The sequence below is a fragment of the Nuphar pumila genome, chromosome 16 (genome assembly GCF_984573655.1).
Source record: "Nuphar pumila chromosome 16, dmNupPumi1.hap1.1, whole genome shotgun sequence".
Lineage (NCBI taxonomy): Eukaryota > Viridiplantae > Streptophyta > Magnoliopsida > Nymphaeales > Nymphaeaceae > Nuphar > Nuphar pumila.
Genome location: NC_143264.1, coordinates 77,939,803 through 77,953,725, shown reverse-complemented (window position 1 = coordinate 77,953,725; position 13,923 = coordinate 77,939,803). Strand labels below are relative to the sequence as shown.

The 13,923-nt window shown below is 36.5% G+C and overlaps 1 protein-coding gene across 1 annotated transcript in view; it reads left to right on the top strand.

Annotated features, from left to right (window-relative positions):
* The window catches only part of LOC149813722 (actin-related protein 2/3 complex subunit 1A-like), a 62,479-nt gene that overhangs the window by 16,703 nt on the left and 31,853 nt on the right, over positions 1–13,923 (top strand). Inside the window, exons 7-9 of the mRNA XM_089992455.1 lie at positions 7,508–7,577; positions 11,956–12,029; positions 12,146–12,188. Coding sequence (XP_089848581.1) covers positions 7,508–7,577; positions 11,956–12,029; positions 12,146–12,188 — 187 coding nt within the window. The remainder of the gene's footprint in view (positions 1–7,507; positions 7,578–11,955; positions 12,030–12,145; positions 12,189–13,923) is intronic.

Genomic DNA, 13,923 nt, shown 5'->3' with positions numbered 1-13,923 from the left:
CCATCACATGTTATTTATTGCATCATATGCATGGCCTTATTATTGTTATATTAGAGATGTTTGTTGAGGTGAGTTATGGGCACCTCGTGTTGTATCATTTTAGGTTGTCCACCTTCCATATTATAGATGGTTGTTGAGGTGAGTTATGGGCACCTTGGGACTCTAAAATGATTTGTTATTTGATCTCTAATTATGAGTGTGCCACTCATTTTTCTCTTGTGGCCATTGGTATTATGGATGCTTCTATGTAAATGTGATGGACATATGGTGTTTGAAACCTTAAATGTTTTAAGGTATATTTTAAAATCAAGATGTTTTGGGATTATAGCCCAACCTTTTATTTGTTTAAGAATCTTATGAGTGCATTTGCACATTTGTGATTCTGTGTGTTGTGCTCTTTGTGCACAAGTGTTCTAAAGCATTCTTATTATGCATTCGTGGTGGGTTTATTATCAAGAATATTAAGGTCTTGATCGTAGTATCTTGTTGGAGATACTTTTACATGGCAATAAATTTATGTTTTTGTGTTCTTGTGTTTTTTCACAAGTATTCTAAGTGTTCTTGGTGTGTGTATGTTCACACATTTGTTCTCAAGAATTTTATTTTATAGTATCTTGTTGAAGATATTTTTTACATGCATGAGAATTCATTTCAAAAGGAGTATTGTTTTATTCGAGATTTATTTTCATTACAAGTTTGTTGCCTCAAAAGTTTTTTCCTTTTATGCCCATTATCTAAGTGTCATCATATGTAGACAAGAATCTTATTACACCTTCGTGTGTTTTTAGCCCTTTGTTGGCTTTTGCTCTCTTGGTCTAGTAGCTGAACACACTTGTCTTGAGTGTTTTTATATGTAGACAAGGCACGTTGATTCACACCATGGTGTGTGATTTTTAGCCTATGTTGGCGTTTGTGTCCTTGTTCTAGTCGCTTAGATGTATGCCCATGGTTGACTTATTTCACTCATTTCAAGTGCCATCATATGTAGACAAGAGATGTATTATGTGTTAGTCCATGGTTGGCTTATTACTCTTGTTCTAGTAGCTGAACATACTTGGTTTTAAGGGTATTTTTACGTAGACAAGAGATACTTTTTAGTCCATGTTGGCATGTATGCTCTTGTTCTTGTCGTAGATGCACTTATGTCAAATATTATTATATGTAGACAAGAAGTTCTTTTACACACCTTTGTGTGTGTCTTTGGCCTTTAATGGCTTTATATTCTTGATCTAGTAGCTTATACACTTGATTTATGGGTTTTTGGAGAACTAATGAGGAAGTTGTTTGTAATGGATGAACTATTATTGAAATTTGCAAAATTTCATTCATGACTTGTGTTTTTCAAGTGAATCATCTTTTTGATATGCATATCAAGTTGATTTCTTAGCATTTAATCTATATATTAAGTGCTTATGGTTTTTGCCACCCTTATATGTAAAATATGTTTTTTTTTTGTCAATTAAGTGTGACTTTCATAAATGATTTTAAAACCTTGTGAACTCTTGGGTTTATTTTACCTAAAGTATGCTTGGAGACTTCGTTTCTCGTGTTTGGCACTTCATTACATGTTTGAAGCATGATCATTAATGAGTTCTTTGAGTATTAATTCATTTAATGATAAGTATATGCATATGCTCTTTATGGCCTTTTTTGGGCTCTCATTCAATAAAGCATATGTATTTTATGCCTCTTCGTAGGCTTCTTGTGGTATCCCTTCGTGGATCATTTTGTTATTCATCATTATGGGGTTTTATTTGTCCAATGTTGGACCTTATGAATGCATTATGCATTCTTGCAATTTATTTTTGCATAATGTGCTTCCGCTCATTTTTGTTTTAACATAATGTATGATTTAGAAACTTTGGTTTTCTAAATTTTTCGTTTCATGCTAAAGTAACTATCATATTATACATAAATTTTGCACCTTGTTAGGAATGTTCCTTTTTGAGTAAAGTGCAAAGGTATTTTTTACTTGTTCTTTGTTGTTTTCTTTTCTCAGGATCTTGAAGATAAGAGAAAAGGAAGTCCCTTGGATAGAAGGTGCTCATCGATAAAGACATTGGAGGAAGATATTTACAATGGCATTCGTTCTGAAGGCTCTTGAAGCTTTGAGATTCTTCTTCTTGCCGTCTTCAACCTTTTCGTTCCCCCACGCAAAGCTTGAGGGGGGGTGTTAAAATGTATCATTCAACATTTGTAATATTATATATATTATATATATATAAAGTATAATACATATTCATATATGGTATATATGCATATGTATTATCCTAATTATATATATAAAATATATATTTCTCTATTTATAGGCATAGGGGTAGTTTAGACATTTCCAGTTTTACGCATATTCCATTTGGAATATGTTTGTAATTTTATCTTTTATTTATTTTTTATTTTTTCCTTTTTTCGTGGTTTGTGCAACCTAGGGTGGCTCCCCAAAGAGTCGTTGGGGAGCCCCCAACGGTCACAAATGTGACCGTTGGGGGCTCCCAACGACTCCTTTGGGAGCCCCCTAAGTGGCTCCTTTGTTGTGTTATAAATAGGGGTCTCCCCCTTTGTATTTTCTACTTCTTGAGGGAGCTTATGCTCCATTGTAATGGGGTTTTTACCCCTTGTCCATTGTTTCTTCAATGATATGCAACTTATGACTTTATGTCATATTTTTCCCTTTTTATGGGTTTTATGGGTTAGCACATTATGTGCTTGTGTTGTTTCCCTTTAATGGGTGTATTTGCACTTCACGTGCATAAGTATGGGTTCATTATTGAACTCAATGTATTCCAACTCACTTTCTAACAGATGCAAGAGGCATCTACCACTCTCCCTCTTGAGATAAGAGTTGAGTCGGGAGCTAGCGATATATCCTCGTCTAAGGAGAGGGATACCTCACAAGGATCCTGGGTCTTCTTGTACGCAGTCCTGCAGAGTCGATTTGAGATTTTAGGGAGCTGCGCAAAAGCATCAAAGACTGCCCAAATCATAACATTTAGAAGTATGTGATTGACTGGTTCTGTTTGTCTATTTGGCATATCTCGAGTGATCCCGAATTGGGGTTCGAGCGAACTTCTTAGCGGGGGTTCTGTTGAGAAATTCATATCCTGTCTATCGAGGTCGGTATCGAGTCATGCGAGACATGTAGATACCCCGATAGCGGATGAGATTCTAGAAAATCGCATGCCAAATGTTGGCACAAGCTGCTGGCTGTTTCAAAAAATAAAGAATGTCAAAGTATAGTGTGAGAAGCATGACATCTTTGTGAAACACTTCTGATGAGGCTCTTATTGAAGAGCTATACCCCTTTCATCTTAGAGTGCTTGTAGTCGTGCACTACACGCTAGTACTGCGATGATCGAATGAGACGATCGTGCGACCTCGAACAGTGCTAAATGCACAATGCTGTAATCACATAAAATGGCCTCACATTCGCTTTCACAGGCAAGATGCTCTAGTGGTTTAAAGACCACAACATAGAATGGGTCGTTAGTTAAGCAACCCCTAACGCACCCATTCACTTCTTGTTGTCTGTCAAGGGAGAGGACAGAGCAGTACAAATCTTCAATGGACAGGTTGTTAACAACCACCCCACGGGCAATGATCCGACCTCCCCAGTCATTGGAGTTAGGGGAAATGAGCTACAATAGTTAGCTTAACACTTCTGCAGAAGTTGAATGCATCCGTGACACTACTTATCTGCCTTTGGAGAATCCTCTCGGCTAAAGCCGTCCTCTTAGGAGCGGACTCAACTAACTATTCGGGTTATTGAAAATACATAGAATAATAGACGCCCGAACTAGTCTCAGTTTTTCTACGTTTTTCCTGCGCGTACCCGCAGGCCAGTAATATCGAAACATAAAGTTTGTTCACACTAGTTAATTACTTGTTTTACCCCTTGGTTGAACTGCTTGGTGCTTATTGTAACGTAGCACTTGTTGGCTTGCGTCTCTTATGATTGATGTGATTGCATACAACTCGTAATCTACGAACTGGTGGCAACTAGGATTGATGTGGCCGCTTGTCTTATAAGTTGCTTACATATTGTGATATAACTGCTGCCGTATGATTGCTTATCATGTATAGCTTATGAATGACTTGCGATGCAATGGTTTATGCCTTACGATTAATTTAATTACTTGCTGATGGACTGATGCATTTGATGGTAATTGTATGTTTTGCGAGCATTGTTATGAGTGTTTGTCTTATTCAGTTGTTTTGTTTGGCTGTCGGATAGAGTTAGTTACTCTTTGCCTATAGAATCAGTTGGATTGCCATATCTGCGTGTTCTCATGTGTCGTTTACGCATACTTTGAGGTCCTATTTGAGGGTTGCAATGTTCTTTGTGGCAATAACACGATGCGTAGTATTATATGTTTCTGTGTAATGTGATTGATATGTCACGTGATAAGAAATGTTGGAAGTATGCAATAATATGTTCATGGTTCATGGAACCTTATTGGAGGAATGGGTGATCTTGTGTTTTGTTTTACCATGTGAAGTGATACGATGCATATTGATGATATACATGCTTGTGCCCATATTGTGGCTACTGACCCCAAGAGCGGTCAATTGTTCGGAGCAATCGGTTGTATTGATGCATGTATCACTGAGTATGGTATCTGTAGAGGACCTGATCTCTAAAGGATTATCTGCGAGGGCGTGTATGATCAAGACCAGGTAACCGGCTATAGTGGTAGATTCTCTGTGAGGATGTACACTGTCCACAAACGGGTAGCCGCAAAGACGGCGAACTTCTGTGAGGAAGTGTATGGTCCAAGACCAGGTATACCATCTAGGGCAGATTTTCTTGTGAGGTTATACATTTCCCAGACCAGGTGATCCGGCGTTGATCTTGTTGATTATTATAGTGGCTATCGACCCTGTGAGCGGTCATTTGTGTTGATGCGTGTATCGCAATAGTTTTCATTGCATATGGCATTTGTTGGGGACCGGGTTTCCAAAGGATTCTCTGTGAGGGTATGTATGATCTAGACCAGGTGACCCGGCTAGAGCGGTAGAATCTCTGTGAGGATGTACACTCTCCATGAACGGGTAGCCGCAAAGACGGTAAACTCCTATGATGAAGTGTACGATCTAAGACCAGGTATACCATCTAGGGCGGTGTTTCCTTGTGAGGTTGTACTTTTCCCAGATTAGGTAATCGGCTAGAGTGGTAGATTCTCTGTGAGGATGTACACTGTCCACGAATGGGTAGCCGCAAAGACGGTGAACTCCTGTGAGAAAATGTACGATTTAAGACCAGGTATACCATCTAGGGCGGTAATTTCCTTGTGAGGTCATACTATTTCCCAGACCCAGCGATCCGATGTGGAACTTGTGTTTTTTATTACCATAAAAGGTTATGGTGAGCTGTGATGATCTTCTGAGATTGTTTGGGATAGCCACTTATGAATCTATAGTTTCGGCTTTCTGTTTTAGCATGATTTCATGCAGGACTCAGATGTGAGAATCAGATCTTTATTTGATTTTAGATCATGTTTTGGACCTTCTATAGAAGGGTGGGCTTTTTCTGAGAAAGTACGACGCCTTAGTGAGTCATAACTGGTGACAGTTGGCCGCATAAGGCCTTGAGAGATGGGAATAGTTTAAGGTGGTTCAGGACAAAACGTTTGTTAGAAGTAGTGAGAGCGACAAACGATGACCTGATAATGATTAGATGTAGAGACCCCGTTTTAGGAACAAGAACAAGCTTGTTGCGTGGTAGTTCATAGCTTACGATCAAATGAATCGTCTTGCTACGTTTTGACAGTTGCGCCACTTACTTGCTTTGAACCGCTTACCCGCTTGCACTGCTTACCATGTTGCACTGATTACCTGTTTAACTGCATATCTGCTTTAAACTGCTTAACATACTGAATTAAATGTACTTAATTCAGTTTTTTGTAGTCTCTCTTGTGCACCTACTAGTTTTTCACGAAACTAACCCATTCTATGGGTACAGGTGATTATTAGGTACACCACGAGCGATGACGCGATGACAAGATGACTTCAAGACTTCTTCTTTCTGCTCTTAGCTCGCGTCCTGGACGTTTTGGGTTTTGTAACGGATTTTCCTTGGGATATCCGAATTTTGTGAGTTTTGGTTCTTTTAGCTAACGTGCCCAAAGTTGTCAGCTTGCCTGTTTTCTGAAATGTTCGCAAGTTTGAAATTTTGGGGCGTTACAGTGGAAGTGGGTCTTCTTGTTTCATTGGCAAATGATGGGGTGAATGAAGAAGAATGAGTGGGCGGTGGACTGGTAATGAGCAGCACAGATAGACAACGTCCCTCATGAGAGAGAGAGGATATTGTTGGAGCTCAACAACACCCATCATGGGGGTTTGGAAGGGCTTGAATTGATTACTAGCAGAAGCAGATTCCAGTCAGTTTTTCGGTCGGTAGTAAAGAGATTGGTGAGAGGGGAAGAGAGCAATGAAGTAATGCAGTTTTTAGGAATTAATTAATGAAGTTTAAAAAGGACCAAAAACCCGACTTAAAAATGATGAGCTACGTCACATAGGTGCGGGTGCGGGTTCGTATGCGGCACTTTAAAAAAACTTGGGTGCGGGGGTGCGTAGAGTATATATATATATATCATTTTTAAGTTAACACTACATGTATTTGTGTGCATTTATGTATTTATATATATAATATGGATAAAAATGGACTTGATTAGGGTTAACTGAATCTACTTTTGGATAGAAATGAAGCTGAGTGTGGTTGACTTCACCTAACACAAAGGAAGTTGTGTCCAAGTGTCGCACCCGCTTGGGTGCGGGTGCGACACGGGTGCGGTGCCCTGTTAGAAGAGTCCGTGTGACATAGATGATGAGAAAACCATTTTAAAGGGCAAAAAATGTACAATGATCTTTGTGGATGATATTCCAATGCAAAAATGGTTGTGCATTGTAACACTGCCAGCTAAGTTGCTAACTGGGCTTTTCAAGGTTTTTTTTTCCATGTTTTCCTTAAATCTGATCGTACAGACGTGTTCTACATGCTTGATTTTATAGGAATCGACTCTTGGATCATCCGATTCTGATACTCAGGTAGGTTTTAAAATTGACGGTGTGAGATTTTCATAAATATTCAAGGCTTAAAAAAGCATGTTTTTTTTGACAAAAAAACATGATCCAAGTGTCTTTTCCTAGTAAATTGACCATGTTGAACACATCCGTAGTCAGATTTAAGGAACACATGGAAAAAACCCTTCAAAAGCCCAGTTAACTGGCGGTCAGCTAGACAAGTGGTTAGCATCTACCACCTATATATATATATACTACTTATAAAGGAGTGACGAGGGTCATTAGATAGCCAAAAGTTAGTTGTATTGTTACATTTTAAAAATGACAAGGAGAGTGGTTTGGGTGAACATAAGTTACTGAGTTGTTTATTATCTTTTTGTTTTTATAGGAGTACCCACATCACACAAGATTTTGTTAAATGACAAAGGAGTGTTGAGATTAATTATTGTCATCTGCTAACTTTGATCTGACTCATGAATATGTGCTACAGGTGGGTGAGCAAAATGATACGCAAAAAGCACAATTCATCAGTTACAGGTGTAGCATGGCATCCAAATAACGTGAGTTTCTTTCATGCTCTGTTAGATTTGTTTCTAATGCATGTGTCCTATACAATAGATGATTATGAGGACTATGGGTCATTCTATTCTTTTTATTTCATATACAATTAGTTGTATGACATGGATACTGATTACGGACTTTCAGCCCCCATTTAAGAAGTGAAAACAGTTTATTGGATGACTGTTATGAGTGGGGATATAACAAAAAATTTAGTAAAGCCATTATTGAGTTTAGACTTATTGGGTGCACCTTTGATCATGCTCTCTTCATAAAGAAGGGGTCTCATATTACTCTTCTTATTGTTTATGTGGATACTATAGTTGTTATAGATGATGATGATGATGATGATGTGGTCATTGAGAGATTAAAGATCCTTATAAAGGAGACCTTCAATATCAAGGGCTTAGGGCTATTAAGGTACTTTCTAAAAATGGAAGTCCCTAGGTCATCTAAAGGCATTCTACTCTCTCAAATGAAGTATGTGCTAGATATGTTGAAGGAGACTAGAAGAAGAGAATGTAAACCTATTGACACTCTCCATGGATTGTAATCATAAAGTTCTTCAGAAAGATGGAAAACGTTTTGAGGACATAGCTAGATATCAAAGACTAGTTTGGAAATGGAAAGTTAATCTACCTTACCATCAGATGACCTGATATCTCATATGTTGTGGGAGTTTTAAGTAGGTATATGCATTCCCCAACTATTAACCGTATGTAAGTTGGCGTAGTCACTTGTATCATCTAAGGTAATTTCTTGCCGAGGGTTTTTTCTCAGAGTTTTTTTTTCAATAAGTGCTGTTTTCTCAGGAAATCTTGCCAATTTAAAATTTTAAAAATATAAATAATAAGTTTTGCATCATTTTTCTTGAAAAAATATAAAGAAACAAGTTTTTGGAGGCTTTAAAATATAAAAGAATAAAAAAATAGAAAAAATAGGCTTAAAATATAAAAATAATATTTTCCCAAAAACATCACAAAAAATATCATATCACGATGATTTGAAAATATTGTGATATACTGCTGATAATTTTGGCTTACCCTAAAATAACAATATTATATTTTCAAAATATTGGCGATATCAGTAACTATGGTGCTAAGATACCTAAAGAAGAACAAAGGCTTATTATACTCCAATCATAATCATTTTGATGCGCAGATTTATACATATGCAGATTGGGCAGGTTCTTTAGATGATAGAAGATCAATTTCTGGTTTTTGCATATTTTTAGGAGGCAACCATATTTCTTGGAGAAGTAAAACACAAGAGATGGTGTCTAGATCGAGTGTTGAGTCTGAGTATTGGGTTATGGCACCTGGGGCCTGCGAAGTGCAATTTAGTAACAAACATATGATTGTAACTATGAATGAAGTATGTAATTCAATATAACAGATCACAAAATTCATAAAATTACATGACATTTAACATAAAACATTTTATATATTAGTGTTATCAGTATTGTATCATATCAGATATGACATGGCGTATCACAGTATCGCCGGTCCATGCGATAATATACCACCTTGAATCTTTAATGTGATACAATACAAAATTTAGTTATTTCAAATTTTATTTTATTTTTGTATTATGTGATTGTTATAATTTGTTTACTCAAAACCTTTTTCTTTTGTTTGTTATCTAATGTGACTCTTTAATAGTAAACCTTTTGTTTTTGTTAGTTGTCAGTTTGTTACGATATTGGTTCACATGTTATAGTAGTACGTGTATGTTTAATTGTTCATAATGCTTAAATTTGATTTCTATTTTTCTATTTTATTCTATGATTTTTTTCTTTTTTGGATTTTTTTTCTAATTTTTTGTGTATTTTTTATTTTTTGTTATTTTAAAATAAGATTTTTTCTGTATCTTACGATACGATACAATATGGTATGATACACCCATATCGCCAGCCCTTCCGATATGGGTTTCGATACAATAATTACAACATATATATATATATATATATATATGGTAATTTTGTACCATGATACCATATGGTGGTACACACTCTCTTTTGCATAGTTCTGGCCACCAATTGGTAAATCTAACCATACAGATGTGTTTTAGCATGGTTTATTTACTATGCTCGAAGGTTTAATCATATCTAATACACTAAGATTCTAGTTTTGAGAAGATGCAAATCAATGGCTCACAATTCATGAAAATAATGGTTGTTTAATAATGATGTAAAACATCATATTTGAATCAACTTTAACACATGAAAATAATAAATAGAACATGCTTAACATGATCTCATGGTTAGATTTTGCTTTTGTATCTTAGATCTATGTAAATCAAGTGTGTACCACCATAAGGTGCAGTACCACCATAAAAGTGCCCTATATATATGTATGTGTGTGTGTAGAAAACAGTCTTACATGTAAAGAACAAAAATAAAAATGAAGGAAAAAAGAAAAGAAAGAAAAGAAAGAAGATAAATAAAAAAAAGAAGTGAGTAAAGGGGCGAGAGTAGGAAGAAGAAGAAAATGGAAAAAAGGGGAAATGAAAGAAAATAAAAAAGAAAAGGAAAAAAGGAAGAAAAAGAAGAAGAGGAAGAGGAAGAAAAAGAGAAGAAGGTTGAGGGGTGAAAGGAGGAGGGGAAAAGAAAATGAGAGAAGAAAAAAGAAAGCTTTTGGGGCGGGAGGAAGAAGAGAAAGAAAAAGAAAGAAAAGAAGAAAGAGACAAAAAAGGAAAAAAATAATAATAACAACCATGTCCCTACAGCCTAGCTAGGGATTAAGTAGTAAAATAGGGCCCTATTGCTTAGAACCGTAAGCCTAAGCAGCACCTAGTTCGCTTATGCAGCGCTTAGACGTCACTTTTGACAACTAAGGAATTGACCACAACTTTGACCTTTTTGTAACTTTATATCATGGTTTTAAAACTCGTTGACTCGTCACTCGGCTTGTCCTTAAATGACCCATAACTCGGTCGGGTCATGTTAGCTTTATATTTTATATAATATATATAAATATATGTATATAATATGTATATTTTATAGTATTTTATAAATATATTATATATAATATGCATTATATGATACTTTTTATAATATATTTAATGTATAATTTTATTAATATATGTATAACCATATTTTTATATATAATGTACATATATTTATATTATATTTCATATAATATATGTAATTATATATAAAATATATTATATATGTATATATATGCGTGACTCGGCTGACTTGGCCGGGTCAAATCGGTGATTCAGCCGGGTTTTGTACAAAACGAGTTTGTGCTCGTTTTTTACCCCATGATTGGGCGATCCGGGCTGAGTCACTGGATTGACCTGGCCAGTTTTAAAACTATGCTTTATATAGTCAATGTTATAATATCCAGGGGTATTTTTATACTAGTTTTGTTACAATAATGAAATTAAAAAAAGACTATAAGAGTTGAGTGGGTGGCTCATTTCTCCCTCTTCTTTTACTCTCTATTTCGTCTCCACACTGTTTGTCCTTGCAGGAGCATCAACCACAATGTAGGTACCAGTCAAACAGGCATTATAATAAAATACGGATTATATTTGTGTCCCATCTGGGAGCAGTGACAATAATAACCTTCTAATCTTCATGTTAGGACTAACAACTCGGTTGCATTTTGCACAATCTGTACTTCATTCCCTTTGGCCTCTTAGTATGCATCTTGGTGTCCACCTGTTTAATTTTGAATTTTCTGGTGCTTTGCATGTGTCAATCTTTCCACATTTTATACCAAGGGCTTGTGTACTGGTCCAATATAACAGCATCATTGACAAACTGTAGACCGATGGAGCTTTCTATATTTGTGCTGTCACTTAGGAAATCCGTGGAAACATGTCAATCAGAAGAATAGATTAATTAAGCCTTCAATGGTATATTCTATGATGCTTATGTTTTAATAATTCAAACATGTTTTGTCTCCTGGTTTTCTTTCTTTGAGGGCCATTGCTTGGTGCAATGATAAGATGCTTGGTGTGTCAGTTTGGAGACACTGGTTTGAGTCTTGAGGCCTGCCATTTCTTGCATGAAAAACAAAAGGTTAGGACCGACCCCAGTCTGCCCCTCCCAAGAACCTGGGAGGATGGGAGCATACTAGCTATGGCCCCTTTTTGATATTCATTATGCAGGATAGATTTTGTCTTTTCATAATTTATCTAAAAAATGATATCTGATAAATGTAAAGTTTTTTTCCTGGTCCCTATGCCCCCATTATTTTGGTGGTTATGGTCATTTGGTTCTTGCTAATAACTTTACTATGTGAACAGCTGGTAAAATAATTTCCTTCATGGATGAAGCTACAAATAGAAATTGATTTGTAGGGCTGTTGCAACAGTTCAGAGTGACGTTTTCATCATTGATGTTCTCTGTTTTAATATTTGTTGCAGGATCTTCTTGCGACAACATCATCTGATGGGAAGTGTCGAATATTCTCTACTTTCATCAAAGGTGTTGATTCAAGGTATGCGATTTTTTTCTTGAGACGGTTTTAAATTTTTTTATTGTCATCATTGTTTGTACTTGTTTTATATTCTCACTTGAAAAGTCTAAAATGTTGCATATTGACCTTCATTTTAGGGATTTAGGAGCAAGCCCATCCCCTGAATCAAAATTCGGAGAGGTATTTCATTTTACAATGGCATAAAAATTGCCCTTTTTCCATCTGTTTGTTTTTCACAGTTCAGGCTTTTAAAAATAAGGGCCCACTCATTTTTCTTGAAGCTTCTTGGAATTGTCACCTGGGATTCTATATTGATGGGTCCATTAACAAAGGTGTGGTTGGTTGCAGATTGATCCACTGCATCATGTATGAAGTAGCTGGCAGTATGTACTGTTTAAAGCAACTTTAGTGTGTGTGTATTGCCACGGTTTGGCAGAATGTAACAACCCCAACTCATACCCCTTGAAAATGCAGATTTTTTTTTAAAACAAATGCAGAAATATTCCCAGAGATCCGGGGCCTTTACATTTCCACTTCCAATTGGATAACCACACACACCACAATAGAGATTACACTTATCATCCATACCAAACCAAACCATTATTCATTTATTTGAAAGAAAGAATGTTTAAGCAATAATTGCAAGAGACATATCAGAGTTATTTAAATGACATATGTTAAGATCTGTCATCTGAAGTTTATTTTATTCTTAAAGTTCTTTTTTTTGATATTTCATATATAATGAGGGACCTATATGTAATTTTCTCTTTAGGCTAACCTCTATTTAAACTAGAGGAGATTAGCCCTAAGAGTAAGAATAAGACTTTCCTCTCTCTGCCGACCTCTCTCTCTCTGTGTGCTCCATTCAAGTTTCAACATGGTATCATAGCAGTAGGTCTTGGGGAGAGTGAGCACTTCTTCTGTCTGCACAAAAGCTCAAAAAAGAAGAGGTGTGCGTGCATTTTATTTCTCTACGAGTGTACAGATCTGATGTCTTGACATGGATCTGTAATCAGATCTAAAGACCTCAGTGGATATTTTGTTTCTGTCATCTGGATCGAGTAGCGGCTGGTATGGGTGATGTGTAAAAGCCGTGGAAATTTTTTTATAACGGATCTGAGTGGGGGAAGAAAATCTATTTTGTTCATGGATCTGGATGTCAAAAATATTTTGTTTCAACTGATCTAGTGCTGCCGTGAAACATGTATCGTGGGGAGCAAAATTTTTTTCATCAACTGATCCGAGGATTGCCGTGAGACATAGATGTCGTGAAGGATTATTTTTTTTTAAGTTTCTTTTGGATTTATGAAGAATAGTTCATATCTGATCTCAGATCAGGGGTCGTGTTTCATCACTGTCTCTGATGGTGTCGTGGTTTCTGCATTGTGATTGAGCATATCAGGTGGTCGTGCAGTATTCAGATTTGGACCCTTAATGTATAGGATCTGATTTGACGTTCCTTCTCCAGCAGAAACGTAGATCAAATGGTGATTGTTGACAGCATCTACAATGACTGGTGTTCGTGTGTAAGCTGGATCGCGTTCTCCTTATTGTGATCTGACTGTGTTGGATCTGACTTCAAAGTGCGTCAATGGTGGTAGAGTGGATGTTGAATAAGTCATTAGTTTTGGGCATGAACCTGACACATCTCTATCGTGTTGGATGCGATATCGTGGTATGCAGCCTGTCGCAGTACCTTGTTAAGGTGGATGATTAGTCGGTGGTCGTGGATCTCAGATTTTATCTGTGAAATTAAATCTTGATATTGTCGGTTTTATAGCTGGTTGTTGGTGTGCATCAGATCTGGACTTTCAGCAGGTTGTGTGCACGTGTGGTTGTACCTGTGTTTTGAATCAAGCCCATTATTTTATCTTATGTCTCAAGTGGTTAAATCAGATGCAAATTACTCCAATGA